Genomic DNA, 22,011 nt, shown 5'->3' with positions numbered 1-22,011 from the left:
GTGTATGTATCATCAGTGCGGTGATGGTGGTGGTGGTTACAGAGGGGGAGGTGGGGGGGTCGGACACAGAGAGACAGACGCCAGCCTCGGTTTGGAGCTGAGCCTGAGGAGGGACTGTGGCTGACAGAGAGCGGAGGGACCGGGGAACGAGGGAGAGGAGGATGAGGAGAGAATTTGGGGATTGAAACGCTGAAATAAAGATGAATTATGGAGGACAGGAGGAAGCTGCGTTGGCAACGAATGAGCTGAAAGAGCGGAAAGAGGCAGCGGCAGAAAGGAGAGAGATGTGTTACATGAGAATACTAAAAGTGTGGGGAGGCTGGGGGAAGGAGGAAGGAAGGAGGAGAAAAAGGAAAGAGGAGAACAAGAAGGAAGGGGGGAGAGGCTGTGTCGTACGAGCTTGCCGCTGGAGGGATGCCGAGGCTGGGGAGGGGGGGTGAGGAAGAAGAGGGGGAGGAGGAGGAAAGGGGGGGAGAGGGGGCTCATTAACCAGTGCGAGATTGGAGCCTCAGTGGCTTGCTCGCATTCAACCACACTCGGCCTTTGATGAGGGCTGGATCCTCAAGCTCAATCAGTCCCACATGAGTCCAACTGAGAGGGAGACGGAGAGGCCAGAGAGACTGAGAGAGGGAGACAGAGGGGGTGGTAAAGGGGATGGAGAGAGGGAGCCGAGGGAGGGATGGAAGACAGGAAAAGAGACAGGAAACGGTAGATGTATAGAACAGGAGGGAGTGAAGGAGGAGTGACAGCCCAGGGGAAAGAAAAGAGCAATAAAGGAAGCTAACGTCAGGATACGGCTAAACGGTCCGCTCACAAAGAGCCACAGAGAACTGGGTTTGGGAGTTTTCCTTTTGAAAAACAAACTACTGTCCGGAATGAAATTGTTTTCTTAATACAAAAATATTTGAGTGGATACATGAGTCATAGAGAGGGAGGATTCATAACAAGAAAACACACAGGGATGTTTGTGACTGTGCATATATTTGCATCACCCAGGACAGCAGCACTGTGGACTGGATGTTTGCACATCTCTCTGTGTCTTTTGCTCGGTGTCAGATAGTGTTTGTTTGCACATTCAATACAAGTTAAACTCTTTAGGTTGATTTAAGTCTAGAAAACTTTTCTTGAGTTATGTCCCATGTTGTGTTTAATGTCTCAGCATGTTTGTGCGCACGTGCACAAATTCGGACACAGCTCAGTGAACTTGCAAATCATTTTGGACAAACAGTGAGACAGAGACTGATTGCTAATACCAGTGCACACTCAGTATCTCCACTAACATCAGATTATTGCAATCACAATGTCAAAATATGGTTAGCTCATTTTCTAACATCACCGAACAAACCAACACCAACTCAAGGTCCACATACTGGTTTTTTCCTCAGCTTTCAGCCATGTCCCACAGTCCTCATCAGAGGATGGAGTCTGCTCAGTTCTCACAGAGACAGTTCGCTGACATGTGAGCTCCACTGATATGATTTCATCCACAGGACTTTTAGGATTTCTTGTTCCTGTTGGTGAAAGTTTATATTTGACCTCGGAGAATGTAGTTTGATAAATCAATGTGCAAACTTCATCCACTGATGATGATGTTCTCTGTATTTGTGGTGTGTTTATTGTCACAAATCTGTTGTGAAATTTGGTGAAAGTGTTTGGAACATTTCTTCATGTTTTGTTATTTGCTTTTCGTGTTGTAATAGGCTACCTGATGTGTATGTGTTTCAGAGCAAGAGGGGTGTGTGTGTGTGTGTGTGTGTGTGTGTGTGTGCCCGATCATGTGACTGCCGTGTGGCATGGCATGACTGCTGTGGATGAATGTGGCAGTATTTAGTGGTTCTCCTGAAGCTCAGGTCTCTCTCTCTCTCTCTGCACCACATCAGCAGCAGAGGGCCACAGGATCATTACCCCATTACCCCGTCTCTTCCAGAGGCAGGGTTAAACTTACTGCCCCATCTGCCTCCTTCCCTCTCCTTTCTTCTACACCGCCTTCTGCAGGAACCAATTAATTGCAGCAGCCATGAGGGTCGCAATTAGTAAGTGTTTAACTGAATCACAACATGTCCCTCTCACTGCTTCTCTCTCCTGCTGTCAGTGGACGTAAACATTGACTTATCTAATGAGAGCCCATTAAGCCGGCTGAAGGAGAAGACGACAGGACGTTAAACTGACGAGGAACGAGCTCATCCCCGAGTGAAAGCACAGGTTTTATATGATGTCCTGCTCCTGTTATGGCAGAGAGCAGAGCAGCAGCAGAGATGTGGTATAAAACTGGATGATGTTATCTGGATGATAACCTAAAGGCTGGATGTAACTCTATACTCCCCAGTTGAATCCCCTCTACCACTTGGCAGACGTATAGAACTGAGGTTGCTTTATTGGTTTCTCTAATTGGTGCCAGTTTCCATTTTCATTTCCAAAAATTACAGCGGCGTAGCGTTCTGTTCATTCTGCCCACATCCATACCGTGTGTGTGTGTGTTAGAGAAGAGAGAGCGACATTGAGAGAGAGAGAAAGAGAGGGGGAGGGTGAAAAAGAAAAACAGAGATAGAGGGAGCTGAGAGACAACTCTGCTGCGCCGCATGTGTAAACGTATGCAGCAACTCTGTGATGACTGTTTGTGCTTTGTTCTGTTTATGTGTGTATAATGAGTCATCAGTGATTGGCCAAGTTGATGTGGTCAGCGATGGAGGCAGAGGGAACACTTTACAGTAAGTGCATCAATGGAAAAGAACCTCTCTGGGAGGGGAGGGGAGGGGTGGTGGGGTATGGGCAAGAGCAGAGGAGCACATCATTCCTCCAAATGTAGGAGTAAATTACACAAAAATACACAAAACTCACCACAGTTGAGCACAAAAGCCACCGTGACGGAGGAGCAGAAAAAAGAATACTTCAGATTTGGATAAACACACGTGCAGGGGCTGCAGGAAAAGTAAACAAGGCAAAGAAATTTCTGGCTGGGACGAGAGCATCAGTGGCGACGGTGAAGCTGAGATGGAGGAAGGTATGACTGCATTAAACTGCGTGTTCCTCAGGGTAACGTGTTGAAGGCAGGTTTAGGGAGGGAAAGGAGGATCAGAGTCACAGTGAGGTCTGGTTTGGAGGGAACACGTAATTACCGCTCGCTATTCAAACATTAGTTCATCACATGATTAATCATAGAGAGCAGCTCAGCTCTGAGAGACAACTGTAAATCAGATGTTTTCAGGTTTCTCTCTCCCTCTCTTACCCACACACACACACACACACACACACACTCTGGGAGGGGCTGAATAAGGGAAGATACACCACTGCCCCGCTGCTACACCCACTACGACCCATTATTCAGCAGCTCTTCCCCGTAAATGTGATAATTATATGCTTGCCCATTCGCAGAACAGCACAAATATACAAACCATGCTGCTCCTGTTTATTCTCCCTGTAATTCCTCCTTTATTTCCTCCAACACGTAGTTAATCCCTTATAAACCAACACAGTTACACCATTAAGCACTTTTCTCTGCGAGCTATTACATGTATCAAGAATATGGAGCTATCATGAAGAGTGAATTTTAACAAAAATATGCTGGTAGGGTACAAACACATATGTGCATCTGGGCTTGCATGCTAATCTGCGGGTGTGTGTTCAAGTATGCAGAGCATGCTTGTGTATGAGTGTGTAAGTGCACGTGCGTGTGCGTGTGTGTGTGTGTGTTTGTGCGTGTGTGCTGGCAGGCCAAAGCACCATTGTGTAGCAGAGACCACAGAGCCTCCCCCCACCCCCCTCCACTCCAACCCACCACAACAAAGAGCAATTAAACACCGCTGCCTTGCCAGCTGAGGAGCCAACCGCCAGCCACACTTCCACAAACAGGCAGATCTGTTTTAAAACCAAAGGGGAGAAGCAATAAAAGCCAACCTACCGAGCACACCCCCCTCCCCTCTCTCTCCCCCACTCCAGTCCCCCCTTTTCTGCTGATTCAAACCAGAAGGTGACTGGCTGGCTTCACCCCATCACTCACTATCACCGTTCAGGCCGCGTTACCGTCACACACTCAGTTTTACATGCAAAACTTAACCCCAGTGCCATGATGTTGTACACATGGTAGCATCAGCGGTACAGTCAACATGATAAGATATGATATCGTGCTCACGCTGCATGACAAAGCCTCCTCCAACACTTCAGCTGTCTCTGTATTACAGGGTTTTAAGATGTTCTTCAGGGTTTGTTGCTGCGCTGTATGTTTCTTTCAATGACAGGCTACTCCTCTACAGGATGCGTACATGGAATTGCTCTGTGTTTGTTTGACCTGCCAGAGATCCTTTTAAGGATTAAAGCCTTTTCTTCACCACATTAAAACAGTGGAAATGGTAGCACATAGCGCACCAGCTCATTTCATGCTCTCATTTTTTGGCGTCAGTCTTTGCCAGGCACCTACTACTGACTGAGCATATTGTCTGTGTTTTGCATAAGTGTACTGTGCCCTATTTGTTTTTACTTCAGATGTTACAGTGGTGGAACTTGTGATCAGATTGTCTGGTACTGGCTACTGTGTACTCCATTACAAGTACAGAAGTACTGTATGGAAAATATACATATAGGTATGAAAAAGGCACTCAGTGTGGTGAAGAATGGCTCCTATCAGTGTTAGTACTACTGATGCTTTAATGTGTGAGCACCTTTTTACTACTGGTTCTGCTTGAGCCACATTATATACTGTGGGCTATTTTAACTTATAGCACTGCATTACATTTTATAAACTCATCAAAAGTCCAAAAGTAAAATCTTGATCTTCAAAGTAACAAATGTAGAGCAACAAAAGCACAATATTTCCTGCAAAGTGTTGTGGAGTTTAACGATAAACTAGCATAAATATTCTAGAAAAGCGCTTGTATAATATGAGTATACTTCTTCACATTACTGTAATGTTGCAGATGCAGTTGATGATTAAATGTCATATATATACAGAAGTCAAGTCTTTGAATTTTTTTTTTTTTTTTGTGAAGTGAAATCGATATGTGGAGACAAATACACAATAAAACACAAAAGAGAGAAAAAGAACATTTTGTTGAAATGCTTTTCAGTTGCTGTGTTTGTCAGTTTTCTTTTATAAACTTTCAGTTTGAAATACACGGCTTTGATGGCCAATTCTCTCTCTATCTTTTTTTCCGCACATTATTTCGTGTCGTCTTTATTCCTCTGTGACCCCAGCAGAGGGCAGGAGTGCAGGAACCTGCCATAAAGCAGCTGTGGATCCTGTCCTGGCCCCGGCCTAGCCCAGCCCACCCTAGCCCGGCTCGGCCTGGGTTCAGCGTGGGCCGCATCGCGGTGTCTCTGGTCAGGCAGCCTGGAGCCCTTGGGCGCTGGCAAGGGGTGCGGGCGTCCGGGAGGGGCCCCCTCAAAAGCCATCTACGAGGGGCCACACCCACACGGCCATTACGGTGGAGGCTGTTCTGGGCTTCTCCCGAGGCCGCCCGCCTGCCATTTTTAGAGCAGCAACAGAGTAGACCACATGCTGTGGCTTCAGGCAAGTGGGGGGAAGGAAGGTTTCTTCTTTATTTTCAGTCAAAGCGCCATGGGCTTTGGGAGAATTTCTACATTTGCACTCCAGTAGTCTTAGTCAGTGTGGAGAAATTGTTTATCTCTTGGATGAAACAGGAAAAAAATCCCATCTTGCTTCCTGATCAAAGTTTTTGACCCAACTTTTGTTCAACAACAGAGCATTTTTCATTCAATAGAAATTAAATTCCACATCCCAGTACCTTTAATCCTTCTGTTTTATTTGTGTGGTTTGGTGTTTCTCCCAATCATAAAAGAATAGATGAACTGAAAGTATTAAACTTAGTTCCAAGATCTTGTGAAATATGTGAAGTTTGGTTGATGCAGTCCTGCACAGTCTCAGTGTTTTTCAGGAGAGTGTGTGGGTGAAGCGTTGGGTGGTCTAAAGGAGAGAAGACGTGAGCTTCCTCTTGCACACATATGGTGCGGCTTGGCCTTTCTGTTTTGATTTTAGGGGTTTTAGGTTATAAGTAATAAAGTCCCCTTTAGGTACGACCTGCTTATTTTACCTACCTATAATGTCATTCTATTTCTGTATCGTACGCCCTACCCACTCCTCTCACCATCTCTGTCAGAACTTGCAGCCTTTTTCCAGTCATACATTCAATCTCTGGACCTTTTGCATCATGTCAGTCGCTGCTTTCGACAGTCCTTGGACCCTGCTTCGAACCACAGCCCCCGTCTTTCTAACCTTGCTTTTGCTCGTCTTCATCCCCTTCTCTCTCTCCTCTCTTCTTGATCAGTATCACCAGGAAGTCCCCACATCAGTCTCCCCTCTGAAAGAGGAAACACAAGTCAAGAACACTTCTCTTCTGCTCCATACAATCACTCAATAGACAGGGACATCTGATACTCTTGGTCACCCTGTCTAGAACACAGAGGCGAACGCGCTCTCCTGACCCACTTGAAGATATTATCCCTCTCCTGCAGCGCAATATGTCTCTCATAAATAAACGATAGTTCCAGTCCTCCAAACCACATCGTTATGGCACTAAGACATCAAATGTAAAGCTCTGAACAATCCTCTGTTAGGAGTAGAGGAGCTAAGAGAGATGGAGGCTTTGTCTTTTGAGTGGCAGACCACAGAGCTGATCTCATGAGAGAGAGAAAAATGCTATACAGAAACAATCAGGGTTATAGTTACTACAGGCCCTCACAATGTGCAAGGTTTTTTTTATATGAGATTCTTTGAGTAAGAACTTTTTAAAATGTAGAAATGATCATTTTAGATGAGCAAAGACAGCTGTTATAAAATTATTTATAGACAAAAAAAAAAAAAAAAACACAAAATAAAGTAAAATTCAGATTATTTCAGTACAATATCCAGGAGGAGAGTTAAATGAAGGAAGTGATTTCCAGGGTGAGGAGACCGGAGGAGACTGCTGGTGGCACACACACACGACACATGGAACAGATCACACGACGCATGGAGTTGGATTTGCCCGTACGAAATAAAATAACCCAAAAAAGAAAACCTCAATTTACTCCCTTTAAAAAACCCTCCCCTCTTTTTGGCAGGGCTCCGCCAAGGAGTAATGAGCTCCCACCCAAACCTCAGCACCAGCTGCTGTCAGGGTCTGGGGGCACTGACTAAATATGTATAAACCAGCACAGGGGGTGAGGTGGGGGAGAGAGGGGAGGGAGGAGGAGCGGGTGGTGGTGGTGGTGGTCTGCCCTGTGGGGTGCAGTACAGTTCAGTACCCTCTGACACCACAGTGTTCAAAGAAATCAATAAGAGTTATCATCTGAGAGATAAAAGCAGCTGACTGATCAGAGGGATCACAGCACGGAAACACACTTCACTGACAACTCATTTCAAAGCATCCAGGCACACACACTCACACACACACACACACACAGGGGGTACAAAATTCATTACATTTTTTACTTTTTAACACAATAAGACAGAGTTGCTTTCAAGTCATTCAGAGCGAGTCTCTGTCAAGTCTTCGGGCTGGGGGACGCCTGAAACCAACGAGTTCATACAGGGTTTATAGCTGCTCCAAAGAGAAGCTGCTCAGACACAATAGTCATTCAAACAGCTTGAATAACACACTTTTCTCCGGACTGTCCTTGAATGTTTTCACGGTGTTAGACTTGTTCATGAGAGAGAACTGTAACCCTCTCTTTCATTTGAATGGAGTCAGTCCAGGTGACGAGGCAGAGTATTTCTAATGCTTACCCTCCAACTACTGTGACAAAAGATAAAATAACTGTCAGCTGATCACTTTCAACAGTAATAAAATCCAGTATAAGAGTATTATAAACTTTTGAGCAGTGTTTTAGATTCTGACCAGCCTTCAGTTTCACAGATCTTCCTTCCTGGTTTGAATTTGCACGCCTCATTGCTGCTTAAACCGACACAGCCCCCTGCACCATTACAACACAGGGCTGTTTCTGGTCAGAGCATCCACTCAGACGCTGTTTGACAATCTGATAAATATCTCATATGAAGCAAACTGGAGGCCTTTAAGTCCTTCAAGCAAATTCAATCAGTCCTTCAGAACCTCATCTCTCAGATCTTATTTGAACATTTTCTTTTTTTTTTGTTAATAATGGCTTTAACTTTATCTGAGACACACAGGTCAAACAATTTGGTGTTGACTCTACAAGCCTGCCTGATTCTGTCTTTATTATTCTTCAGTATTCTGAGATTTTACCAGCTCCAAAAGGAGGAAGTTTTGCTTTCAAGTTTCAAGTCTAATCACGTCTTTAAGGAGTAAAGTCGAGTAGAGCTAAAGCCTGAATTTTTATTTCTGTGACTTCGGTTTGATTTGAGTTGAACATCAAGTATATAGCCAAAAAATAACAACATATTTTTAATACAAATTTCAAGATCAAATCAGTTAAATAAAGAGCCTAGAGTGTTTGGGGCTCTCCATCCACATACATAAAATGTCCTTCATAACTTCTAGTAGAGTTTTCTTTAGATATTAAGGATAACATATGTCAAACCCTGTCACACTGCAACCTGCAGCGTCCAGTCAAAAACACAGCGCTCCTCAAAGTCCCTCTCATTTCACAAAGTATGTATAAAGAGATATTGAAAGAGACTGTCATTGCTGTCATTGCGCCATCCTGAGCAATTGCACGCATGACGCCTGTTGGGGCCATTAGGTGGCCGCAGGTCTCCTCGACAGACAGGGAGATTACAGGCCAGATGTCGACTTGTATACAGCAAGAAGGCGGCGGACTGGGATTTGTTTGGGAGTAGATGGACCTTCTGTGTTTCTAGAGCTGATACTTGCATGTAATACCCTGCATGACAAACAGCACATTCAGCATGTTACACAACATTTGCGATTCCAAAGAGGGGATAATAACTCTGTCATTCTGCGAACAGTAAAAACTATCCGTAGAGGAGAACAATTAATGTCTCCCCAGTGCCATGTGGGATTATTCCTGACATGTGTGGTCACTGAGACATCACAGCGAGACAGGAACGAGCGAGGCTTTGCTGGGGGTGGGGATGTCAGACTGAAATTATGCTGCTCTTTTAGAAACAAGATTCAGAGCAGGAAATGTTACGCTTCATTTCTATTTGCATTTAGTACAAAGGTTCATACACAGAAAAAGCAAAAAATCAAGGATGACTTTCTCCTCGTCGCTTTATGTAATTACCATCATGTCTGGTGACTGAACATGTTCTGTCCACTGGCTGAAATGCAGCCTGTTGGTGGTTGAATTACTCAAAACCACCAACATGCCCCAAAGCAGAGACAGACCACTCACACTGGGCAGGTCATTTTATTAAAAGCATGTTGTCGCTTTTCATGTCTGACTCAAAAAGGCCTAAGTGACTAACATCTGATGCTATAATCAGCAGCATCAACAGCAGCACAAATGAACATGATATGAACGCTGGTAGGTTGTGTAACCCACCGCCCTGTCTCTCTCTCTCTCTTCTCTCTCTCTCTCTGTCTATACATCTCCCTCTTTCTCTCCTCTCCCCCACTTCTCTCGCTCTCTCATTTTCCGTTGACAAGCTCTCTGAATCTTTGACCACACAGCCTGGAAAAATAGCACGGAGTCATGCTGCAAGGCAAGTCTATCCCTGACCCTGATTCCCTCTCACCACATTTCCATCAGCAGCGAAGTAAAACACATCTAATCATTTCAATTTTCCCCCTCCGTCGCAGTATTATTAACATTGTTAATTTTCTGAGGGTTGCAGCCCAGAGGGGAATGTCAAGGGAAATGCATTATGGCGAGATATTCCATTGATCCACCATTACACACAGTTACTCGGTCGCTGTAATGGCCTAATGATACCAAGAGGCCAATTTAAAACCAATGTAGAAAACAGAAGGCTATTCACCCCCCAAAAGAAAGATGCATTAAAAACCAAGCGTGTGATGTCAATGTATAGACATGGCCTAACCTCCACTGAGTCCCACTGCTTTGTCTCATGCTTGTTTGTACTTTTATGCTGTCGTGTTACCACCAAGACGAATTATCTGGCAAAACTTTGACTACTATTTCGAGAAAGATGCCTCCTGGATGAACTTGCTTGTACTTAAGTGCACAGAAGGAGGCTACTGGGAGTACTGCTTGTCTGCAGTGTTTGAAAGACTTCTGTAATTCCCTGCAAGCAGAGCTACTCTACTGATATTTTACGTTTCCTCATAAAAAGAAGTCTAAAATTTTAAACAGTGTATAAGTGGAGATTTATTTTATTTTACTGAGATACTCATTGGAAGTCAAGACATCTTTTGTGTTCAATGTAAAAAATCAGAAACAAAGTCAGGTTCTTTTCTCTTTCTTTTACCATCGACTGTGAGCTGTCCACTTTCTTTTCTTTAACAAGTTGTACACACCTTCAGTACAAATAAACTCTACTACCAAGTATAATATAGTACTGTCGTGCAGTACAAGTATATGTTTCTTGGGTATAAAGATTATTGACAGGTTTTTCTACAAAGCCTTTTTTTATTTAACAAAATAAACCAAACTTTCAAAATGAATTAATGTTTAATTCTTTCTTAACACAAAACATGAGCTTTGCTTAAGTTAAATATAATTTAAAATTATCATTATATTTTCAGTTAATCTGTGTAACACATGATGTGTTGACTGTAATCAGGAAATATCTGATTTAAAAAATCAGTAAACAGGACCAATCACTTGTTGCTATGGAAACACTTTGTAAAGTGTTTGCGATTTAATTTGTCATCAGTTACTTTTGGCCTTCGATGCTTCGTCACCTCTGACCTCTGTTTCCCCTTTCACACACACAACAATAAGCCTCTACCACCAGCAACTCTCACCACCTTCCTCCAGTTCTGTGGTGACAACAACACAATGTAAACCATGTGGCATCGAGGAGCAGCCTCTATCTCTGCTCAGAGGACTCAGAAGGATGCAAGCAAACAAACTGCACACTCACTGCCGTCACTTCAATCAACTCATCACTGGGAGCGGTTTCGTTTTCTATGGAGCAGAGCAACCAGAAGACGTTTCGCCAAAGTGAAACAGCTTGACTACAAAGTTTGCACGGAAAAGTTGACCACTGCTGAACATGATGGAGACAGTCTATGTTGGAGACAGTCTTATTGCTTCCTGTTTTCTACCAAAGTGAAATATTCCCTGAAAAAAAGAGAAGAATTCTCTCAGTAACCTTATAATTGTGATCTGGTGACTGGTAAATAGTCTGCAAGCACTAACAGGACTACAACATGTTGAACATGCTCACCTACAGGACATGACTGTATACAATATCTGTAATCAAGATGTCTTAGGATTTACTTTGCTTATCAGTTTTGCTTTTTAATTTTTGACTTTTTGAAGCGGCAGTGTCGGGAAGGGAAGAGTAAACAAGGCTGCAACAGAACCACAAAGAAAAAATGTCCACACTTAGACAAAAGAAGAAGCTCGTCAGACACAGGTCCAATGTTTTCCATTTACACAGCTCAGTAACTGTCAAACACACTGATCAGTTCAAAGCCAGAGTATTGGTATATCTGCTTAATGTAGGTCTCAGCTCTGAGACACCCTTTCTGATGTGTGTCACTGATTACCTAGTCTTTCTGCGAATCATGAACTTAATATAAACAGGACTTGTTAATGCAGTAATCACATGCCACTGTCTGCGTTCAAACGACTCGGGCTAATGAGTTATACTACAGAAACCTGCAGCTACTAATACATGTGATAGCTGTCATATGGACAATAACTATCCATACTAAACATGTAATCAGCCCTGGGGAACATAATGGTGCCCACCCAACGCCCCAAGGTTCATCAATCCTGCAGTGCCAACTGTACGTACCCAAAAATCTAAACCACACAGGGCAGAAAATAGTAAATAGAGCAGAGAAAGCTTTTTGAAGAGGCTGTTAAGAGCTTAACGCATTCTCTAATTATAGATCTCACTTGCTCTCTTTTGAAGAGAACTGTAAATGGGAACACGCCAAAGTTTTAGATTACAACAAGTCTTATAAAAATGAGGAAAAGCAGCCCACTGTGGACCACTTTTAGCTAATGTAGGAGCTCGTTTACCTCCCCTCTCATTTCACTTAAATGTAAAACATAAAGCATTAATGAACACTAAGAAGAAAAGGAACACTTCACTTAAAGACTCGCACCAGTAACAGAACATGTGTCAAATGAGAGGGGAAGGAAATGCCTCAGAAAGTGTGAAAAGATTGCCACGTACAGCACACGTAGCACATGACACGGTATGGTACGCCCAGGAGACATTATTGATTATTTATCTTATAGATTTCAATAAACAGATACACAGCAGGTGTTGTCATCGTCGGCCTCCTGAGACACTTTGCCCTGAGTTTGAGGTGAGGTTTATAGGTTTATATGAGTTGTGAGTTCGCTCCTGCAGGAGTGTGTGACAGTGTAAACTATTGCATGTAGCAGCCTTTGTTCTTCTACTCACACCCCTTCTGGAATAAAAAAATAAAGCAATGAAGGTCAGTTGGAGAACAGACTGCCAAATATAGCCGCTGTGTTCATGTGAGGGCCAGACTCTCCAGAACGACAAGCCCAGCTCTGACCATGCCCTGTAATTGAGGAGAAAATAAGGACAGAAATTATATGTTTATTTTTGACAACAATTTTAATCTTCTGTGCTCTCCTTCAGAAAAACGAGACGCCCACAAAAAGGCACTGAGAATCCGTCTTACTCGAGACTGAAAGTTGAGTTTTTTGAATTTTTCAACCAATAAATGAAATCAATAAAATGTAAACAGCCAAAGAAATCTGAATAACGGTTTAGGATAAAAGCCTTTTCTACTGAGACACAGTTTAAGACCTGAATATAACTGTACTTTAAACTGATGAAATAACAGCAGACATTGCTCATTAAATACTAAATGATATCCAAACATCCTGATTAAGATAGATTAGTCTTTTTTAAATAAAACTTTTCTCAGAATAAAATTTTCAAGATGATACTTTTTTTCTCTCGTGTTGTGATGCTGTTTTTACACCATACATGGACAAATTAACTTAAAGTTAATGATTTGATGGTTGTATTTTAAAAGTAACTGTAAATACACTTGTTTATTTCTGCTATGATGTGTATGAATATTTGTTATATGTCAATATATGCAATAAAAAAGCTGTGTCATCCAGTAAAGAGGAGCACAGCTTTGGTTGGTTTGTGATAGTTCACTGCTGAATTTTGTTTTAAAAATAAAATGAAAAGTTCTCTGTTCGAGTTTCTAATGGATGAATATACAGTTATGATTTTTGTCATGATTTTAAAATTGTTTCCACAGAGTTTAACAGACTGCTGTCATTAGTTTTCATGCATGCAGACGTATGTTAAATTGGTGAAATCAGGTTGATACATATTTTTATATTTTCCTCTGAAAAGGTTCGAACATTAATAATGATTTAGAGTAGAGAGATATTTGGACGCTGCAGAAACGTCTTTGGCAGGACTTTCTGCTGCAGCCTTCATCCTTCATTTCTTCCTCTGTTTTATCATCGGCGTCTGTCTTGAGGAAACAATCCTGCGAGTCTTTCCCCCTCGTCAATCCGCCGTATGAGTTCATTTTATTTGATGCGATAATCTCTTCTTTATTTTATTTAATGACTTGATCATTTTCTTCTTCGCCTGTCTCTGTAGTTCAGTCTCTTTAACCATCACAGTTAATGTCTAAAATGGCAGTTAACTGCATTTAAGAATATTGGAAACAGAGAGAGGGTTGAAACCAGAATAATAAAATCTCGGATGGAAACCACAGACTCGGTCAGCTTAATTTTTTTTGATTTATGTGGCGTAGGCCGAGGCTACATGTTCTTTTGTTATTGTTGCTCTCTCAGAGGAGGCCGGGAGAGAGAGCTCTGCCCCACGTTTTATTTACAGCTCTCCTATAGTAATGCGTCTAATGGCATGAATACAATTTACAGTTGATCTTTGTGGAGAAATCCGCTTCGATAATTCTCTGAGAGATGATGTTAAGTGTGTGTCTCTTGCCTCAGACTCCACTGGACTAATCCCAGTGGAAAAAATAATGCCTGCGAAATTGAAATAATGTCCACACGGTGATTGATGAGTAACCCATTCATGCGTTTATCTTGAAAAATGATTCGACACTCTCCGTTTGGGGAGGTGGGATGTCCTCTTTTTTATCCACCAATCTCCGTCCATTTTCCTCCATCTCTGGGTTTTTATTGCTTCTTAGCGAGTCTTCAAAGAGCCTCAGAGCCTGTAATTAGGGGGCGGGCTCCCTGCGCCTCAAAACACTTCCCCGCGTTAGTGCCCAACTTCTTCCAAACTGTCCCGGGACTCCGAGCTGCGCTTCTCCCGCTCTCCTCAGCTTCCTTAGGATTTTGTTTCTCAGGGATGGCCGCATCTATTCTGGAGGTAGGGAATGTAATTGTAAGTAGACTTCGTTTTTTTCTTCTTCCTTCATCCAAACGCAACTTTTAATGATGTGAATATTGTTGAAACTCCAGCTGGAACTTTTTCTGAAGTCGTGTAGTTTAAAGCTGATGTGAGGAAACTTCAGCCCTGGAGTTTAATCTGAAGGTGTTCAGCGTGAAGATAATATGACTGACTGTAAAACTGTGCATTAACAGAATAATGAAAGTGATAATGTGCATTAGTGAAGAAAGATCTGAGGTCTTTGCTAAGTGATTTAAAGTGAAGGTTTAAGGTCGAGCTGCTGACAGAGTTGCTCTGCTCATCTTTTCCTAAGCCTGGGATTTTCCATTTCCTCCAGGCACATTCATCCTAAATCCTAGGACAAACAGATTATTCCACAGATAATCTAACAAAGCGTTATGTCACATGGGCACAAGAAGCTTTACAGTCACCAGCAGTGGATGAAAATGAAGAAGACTGCAGGGACTGTAGGAGCAGAGAGGTCTGTGATCAAACAGTGTTAACCTGAAATCAGAGCAGAAACAACAGGATGCAAAGGGCTGACCTCGGGGCATGTTGTGAGAGAGGGGAGATAACCACTGACCCCCCCTTTGAATGGGAGGTCAGTCTGTGTGGAAGTACTGATGTAAAGTAGAAATACTATAAGAATATACAAGTGATATTTCATTAGTTATATCCACATGTTCAGATGTAACGCCTCTGACATGTTGTGCTGTGGCAGAAGAAAATAAAAGTATCAACATCAAATCATTTTTATATTAAGTTAAGCCTCTTCAGTGGTGTATTTCAGATACACTCGAGAACGTAAAGCTTCATTTTCTAAAGGGGTCAGTGATTCTTGATGTTTACAGGAAATCCCACTGAATGTGATCATAAACACAGACAATGGTTACATCTAAATCTGTAGGAATATAAACAGGATAATGTTGAGACCGTTGTGACACAATGTACCATGAGGTTGTCTGACCATCTTTAATGTTTGACAAGATATCTGTGTCTGTGCAGGGTTTAGATACATGAGTACACAGTGTGTATTTTTGTATGTCGCCGACTGTGGAGACAGGTGGAAAAACTTTAAAACAAACATGAATGTAAATTTAAGAATAGCTCGTAGACAGCGGTTAAAGTGAAACAAAGGAGCGAGGGAATTCTGCCTTTGCTGAGCGGAGCAGAACCTTCACAAGCGTAAACATCCACTGCTTAAAATTGCCCTGACCACTTTGAAAACGGAGAGAGCAGGAAAAGCCAGCGGTGGCAGTCAGACATAAGTTTTTTATTAGAGTTGACACTGACAGAAGCAGCAGCAGCAGCAGCAGCAGCAAGCAGCCATTTCCTGCAGACAGACAGTCTCATTTTCCCCCTTGTCTCCTCCTCCTCAGGAAGACGCACGCTATGGCTCCAGTCCTCTGGCTATGTTAACTGCTACCTGTAACAAGTTTGGCAGCACCAGCCCCGTCAGGGATTCGGCTACACCCGGTAAGACCGGCAGCACCACTCCAGTAAAGAAGCCCTACACCATGACCTCTGACCTTCAGACAGCTAAGAACGGACGGACCGCAGACGGCAGTGGCCTGGCGGACTCCTACACTGGCTCCTTCACCACAGCTGGAGGAGGGGGAGGAGGCGGCGGGCTGCTTACCCCTACTGGAAGCCCCCCTCCTTCAGCCGGAGGCTACACTACAGAATATAATCCTTTCTCCCACTCCTTCCAGACCTCTGTCTCCCAGGACCCGTCTCTTTTAGTGTCCAAGGCCCACGCTACGGCCGACTGCCTCACCAGTGTCTACACCTCACTGGATATGACACACCCTTATGGTTCCTGGTATAAAGCCGGTATCCACCCTGGCATTACTGCTGCCCCTGCTAATGCCACATCCACCTGGTGGGACGTCCACCCCAACTCCAACTGGCTGTCAGCAACGCAGCCCCAGGCGGACGGAGGTCTGCAGGCCTCCCTGCAGCCTGTGGCGCCACAGGCCTCCCTGAGCCCACAGCTGCCAAGCTACAGCACCGACTTTACGCCCCTCAACCCGGCACCTTACCCCTCTGTGGGACTGGGCTCCTCCTCACACCTCCTCCAGCCCTCCCAGCACATGCTGCCCCAGGACATGTACAAGCCCAAGCCTGTGCCAAGTGCAGGGCTGATTGAGAGTCCCATGGGCCTAAAGCCTGCCAGGGGATCAGGGGGCTACAGCGGAGGGGGGACGCCCACTAGGTCCTCATGTGACTGCCCCAACTGCCAGGAGCTGGAGAGGCTGGGAGCCTCCGCCGCATCCCTGAGGAAGAAGCCCGTCCACAGCTGCCACATCCCGGGCTGCGGGAAGGTGTACGGCAAGGCCTCCCACCTCAAAGCCCACCTGCGCTGGCACACCGGAGAGCGGCCCTTTGTTTGCAACTGGCTGTTCTGCGGGAAGCGCTTCACCCGCTCGGACGAACTGGAGAGGCACGTGCGCACCCACACGCGGGAGAAGAAGTTCACCTGTCTACTGTGCAACAAGCGTTTCACGCGCAGCGACCACCTCTCAAAGCACCAGAAGACCCACGCGGATTCTGCGATGCAGGGGAAAGCCGTAGCCGTGGAGGGAGACACGGATCCTCGGAGCGAGGAGACCACGGAGCTCAACACCAGCGCTGTACCCACCAATCCTGTCGCTGACCAAATCACCAACGGAGATGAGAAGACTGGCACGCCTAATGGAGTGGAGAACAGCAGTGGACTGCTGGAGATCTGACTTCTTTAATTCCTCTGTTCAGTACTATTTTGAGACATGGTGGGTTAGTTTTTATGGTGAAGAATCCACCTTTAAATAAAGAAAAAGACAGTATTTTGTTTCAAGGCATACGAAGGACAAAAGACCAAGTTTAAAAAGACTTGATATGATAAATGACTGAGCATGTTGCAGGTAGCAATCACTTCATTTTCTCTGGACCACACACACACATAAGCACACAACATGAGCAAGTCTGCAAACATATACCAATGCACAAATGTATGCAGGCACACACGAATCTGAGCAACCACACCAGGAAATACACAAACACAGATACAGATGCATGTGCACATACACATGAGCAGAGATAACTATGAGCAAATGTGTAAGCATATATAATGCATACATACTGTACATGCAAGTACACACACACACAAGTAAACATGCTCATGCGCACATTTTGTAGCCTACACACATTTTCTGCCTTTCAAATGAGACAAACCACTGGGGAAATTTAATCTGCAAAAGCAGAAGGAAAAGAGCTCTGAAGCCGCAAAAGGAAAGTAGTTTTAGAAGGAGACTTATGGTTAAGATGATGGAGTTGATGGAGCATTGCATGCCTAGAGAAAAATCTGATTTACAGCTGTACTTTGATACTTATTCATTATTCTTGAAACAATCAAAGGACAGTCTTAACTTACTGCTTCTTGTTGCCAAAGACATTTTGATGTAAAAGATTTTTGCATTTCACTTTTGTTTGCTGTTTTCTTCTTACTATGTCTTAATTTAATTTCATATTTACATAAATAATCTAATTTATGTCTTAAATTATACACATTGAAGATTATCTTGCACCATGCAGGAAGTATAATGCCTGGGGAAAAAAAAAACGCAAGATGGTTGAAGCTGGCCAAAAAGAAATTAAAATGCGTTAAATTAATACTTTTTTCTTATTTATTAGTTATAATGTGGAGTCTGGGGCTTTGTTTTTAAAGATTTATTTATAGATCTTGAAGTTAGATGTGCGTGTAAACTATTTCTATATCATCTTTTAATTGTGAAGTCTTCCACACCTGGCAAAGTAATGATTAATAAGGGCATGTCCTTGTTTGTACATACTATATATTTACAACAATATATAGAAATTGTTAGGTGTGTTATTTTTCTACTTTTTTATGTATTTTCTACATTTTGTGTAACTTCCATGATGAAAAAGATGTCTATGTTGCTTCAGTTAAAAGAAACATAAACCCGTGAGCTCAATGTGGTGTTCATAATTTTGCTCGTCATGGTAGAGTTGAACTGCCGGTGTTTGCTGATCTGTTGTGAAATGAGTGTAAAAGATACTGTAAATAGTGATAAAGCATGAAACCTGGCAAAGGTATACATGTTGTAAGAGTTATGGTGTGGAATCATGACTATTTCGGTGCTTTTAAAAGTAAAGAAATTTGAAAAGCATTCCCTCCGCTGCTGTTATTCTTACACAGCCACATTCGAATCTGTCAGCTCGACTCCACACTCGCTCACTGTCGTTCTTTTCATATCTTACTATATTTCCACCTCACCTCGGCCAACCAAATACTTTCATTATCTTCTGCAGCACAAACAAAGCCATCCACTGAAGTGAAGTCTTAACTCCACACAATGACCCCCTTTCAGAGAGCCACTGTAGTTACACTCAAGACAATTACTCCACTCTCCAGCTCGAGAGGGGTAATTACTGAGAGCGATGCTCCAGCCGAGTCAGGAGAGAGGAGGAGAGGGGATTAGGACAGGGGAGCTGTGGTTGTATTGTTTATTGAGGGAGGTGGTCAAACAAAGGACCCCAATTAAGGCAGGATGCAGGACGAAAGACGTGATGAGGAGATACGAAAGAGGAGAAGGAGCCGGGCTGAGTATATTTTACAGTCAGAAAAAAACCCTCCGAGCTGACGTGCTGCTGCCTCTGTACATGGCACTTTCTTGTGTTTGTGCTCGAGTTTGAATCAGGACAAGTGGCACTTGTGTGTCTTCCTGTCAGGTCATTCAGGCTGTACTGCAGACTAATAAAAATACTTGAGGTGGGTGGACTCCCCACTCTGCATTAAAGGAGAGATAGCCTCAGGAAAGACTAAACGAAGCCTACAAAAGATGTGTTCTGCTCTGTAGCAGCGCCAGACAAAGAATTACAACAGGAGTTAATCTTTATGACATGCTAATAAGCATACGGGAAACAGGTGATGTTTTAAAAGACTGATAAGCACATAAAACACATTTAGAGATATGTTACAATCCATCCGCACTTGGACTTATTTAACCAGTCATAAGGAACTAAAATGCATCAGAAACAAAACATTTTCAGAATAAAAGCGAGGATCTTCACGATAGAAGATCAGACCTGTGCAGCTGGAACCCCCCTGAAGCTAGCGACTCTCCTGTTGTAACATTTACACTTCCCTGGCTGCATGGTTCCAATTTAGAGCTTCTAATGAGCTGTAGTTGAGGTCAATTTATATAAAACGTCCCGGGGCCGACTCTGTCATCAGGGACCGACATGTTTATGGTGGTCTGAAGTGGGCGCACGGTCGAGTCCACAACATAAAAGGCAAACAGGGAGAATGGGGTATGGGTAGGGTGTGTCCGGCCAGCGAAGTGAGGGTGGGGGGGTTAAGAAGACGTTCAGTGGCTTTTAAAAACCTCGGCTGCTACTGGGTATTTTCTGCCTTTTTTTAAAATACACTCCCTCAGCAGTGGCGGTGGCCGTACTGTAGCCCTGACTTTATTTTTACTTCTTTTATTTAGAAAGCCAGGAAACATTAAGTGTTGCTTCAAATAAGGTCATAAAAAAGGAAAATATACATGCAGTGACACACAGCGGGAGAAACCGGACAATCTGTTCCATATGGTTTTGCCCACTCGTGCCCCTGCACTCCATTTACAAAATCGAATCACTGCAGGCTTAATGGCACTAAAAAAAGGTTATTCCAGTGGATCCCAGACACACCTGTTAAAGCCATCACACAGCCCATTTCCGACCAAACTAACACAAAGAAGTAATTTTAAAACAGTGACTCGAGCAGTGTTTAGTTAAGTCATGACTTGATGAGTTAGACAAACTTAATGAATTACCCCAGGAAGGTGAAACTTTCAGAGAGACTCAGATTCCAGCTCTTTAAATGAGAGAACCATTCATCATGATGTGTTGAAATAAATGCTAATGAACTTCCTTCTCTTGCTATTATCTGGTCCTAACTGAGTAGTTAAGTAAAACAATGGACTGTGCTCTGACATAGCTACAGGCACAGGCGCCTACAGCTCCCTACCTTGTGTGTGCAGGGCAGGAGGGGGGGGTTGTGGTGGGAGGCATGAGGCAGGACAAAAGCACAGGTGTCCGCAGGTGTGGCTGGGTCTCTGCGGCAGAGAGGGGGGAGAGAGGGAAAAGAATGTCAGCACGCCCAGAGGCTCAGCGGTCAGGCTGTAAGTAAAAACAAGATAAGGTTTTTTTTGGCAAAGGGGAAAAGCAAAGTGACCTGAGTGAACCATAACATGACCTGGAGAGCAGAGGAGGTCAGGCTGAATAAAACAGGGGTTAAAGAGGAAAACATACCAGATAAGAGAGGGCAGAAGGTAAGAAGGTCAAGCTACCTTTCAGATGTATTTTATGTCCCCTTTGCTTATCATTTCAAACCACCGTTTACATGTCAGGAGAGGAAGCAGCGGCATGTTACAAAGAGGCACAAAAGATGTGCCTCAGTCATCAAGTATCCTCTCTTCATTCATGCAGTAAATTCAGGTCACGCTGTGGCAACATGCCTTTGAGTCCAGCTGATGCAACAATGCTGCATCTTGCTGCACTCCATCCTATCTCTCCTCGCCGCGCTGCAGTGTATGAATCATTATTACACTGGTGATGGAGGTTAGACCACCCTCACTTTTGAGAAAAACAAACAGTGGCCTGTGCGCCTTGCATCATCAAACTCAGAGTGCTTCTCATATTTCCAACTCTAATCACACAATGTCACAGCCTTTCCTAGCCCGAGATCTGCCTGCCTTTAAAGTTTAAAGGGAGTCCTCCCTTGTTGCCCAATGCACCAAATGCACCACTAAATGAGGCCATTTTGTTTATAGGAACTGTGGGAGGGTTGTGGGTGACTCTGTGCCCCTTTAAAAAGATAATATCCTTCCCATTTAATGGCCTCCGGATGACAAATTGCTTCCAGGGGAAAATTAAGTTAAGAAAATTGCATGTGTGACACGTAAAGACATATCCACTCTGCTTAAGATGTTTGACATCCATAATTCAATTATACGCAGCAGTAGGTGCAGGGAGGATTTTTGGAGAAACCACATTTGCCCAGGAGTGCATGATGTGATCTCAGGTATTTCTCATCATGTAACATCAATGTAAACTTCTAATTATGATGAATGATTAATTCTACGTACAGATTCAAATTTAGGGAGATGTGTAGTGAAAGCACACACAGTAAAGGTGTCAGGGTTTACTTGATTTTAGCCTCAATGTAAAGTTTGTAAAGTCTCTTGGTAGAAGATTGGAAAAACACTTAGAAAATTGATGGTCCATTATAACCTAATACCCTTACAAATATCTCAAACACCCATAAACTGTTCTTTCCTTTTCAAAATGCTTACTATCTTGACGGTATTCTGACCGACATACAGCCCAAACCATTCCTGTTTGCTTTTTTTTTTTTTTAAGTTCAAGCCACTAAATACTTCCTTGGAACATTTAAAGTGAAGGGATTTAAGAGAGACAGAGAAGAGAAGGGCTGGTGGATATGTACAAAAACACAAAACCCTCAGGAGAAAAAGGTAGAGAAAACACAATCAGAGAGACCTGCCACTAAAAGTACAGCGGTAAGTGAGAAAAGAGAAGGCAGCCAAATAGCAAATGAATCTGGACTGGGATCAACTGAATGA

At 43.4% G+C, this 22,011-nt stretch overlaps 2 protein-coding genes across 4 annotated transcripts in view; one reads left to right on the top strand and one right to left on the bottom strand.

Annotated features, from left to right (window-relative positions):
- Positions 1 to 22,011, bottom strand: part of igsf8 (immunoglobulin superfamily, member 8) — a 45,683-nt gene that overhangs the window by 20,325 nt on the left and 3,347 nt on the right. For both annotated transcript variants that reach the window (XM_018678940.2, XM_051074687.1), the window contains exons 3-4: positions 20,397 to 20,484; positions 6,227 to 6,311 (exon numbers count right to left, since the gene is read on the bottom strand). The gene's annotated coding sequence lies outside the window, so the exon portion shown is untranslated. The remainder of the gene's footprint in view (positions 1 to 6,226; positions 6,312 to 20,396; positions 20,485 to 22,011) is intronic.
- On the top strand, positions 12,626 to 18,550 carry sp7 (Sp7 transcription factor). Of its 2 annotated transcripts, none has more exons than XM_018678943.2 (2): positions 12,626 to 14,362; positions 15,763 to 18,550. In XM_018678943.2, the coding sequence occupies exons 1-2, from the start codon at positions 14,081 to 14,083 to the stop codon at positions 17,113 to 17,115; spliced, it is 1,635 nt and encodes a 544-aa protein (XP_018534459.1). In that variant the 5' UTR covers positions 12,626 to 14,080; the 3' UTR covers positions 17,116 to 18,550. The 2 variants fall into 2 exon arrangements, with proteins under 2 accessions (XP_018534459.1, XP_018534458.1); XM_018678942.2 differs by having other exon boundaries at positions 12,626 to 14,377.

The sequence above is a fragment of the Lates calcarifer genome, linkage group LG12, assembly GCF_001640805.2.
Source record: "Lates calcarifer isolate ASB-BC8 linkage group LG12, TLL_Latcal_v3, whole genome shotgun sequence".
Taxonomy (NCBI): domain Eukaryota; kingdom Metazoa; phylum Chordata; class Actinopteri; family Centropomidae; genus Lates; species Lates calcarifer.
Note: the sequence above shows the minus strand (reverse complement) of the source record. Positions and strands in the feature narration are given on the sequence as shown.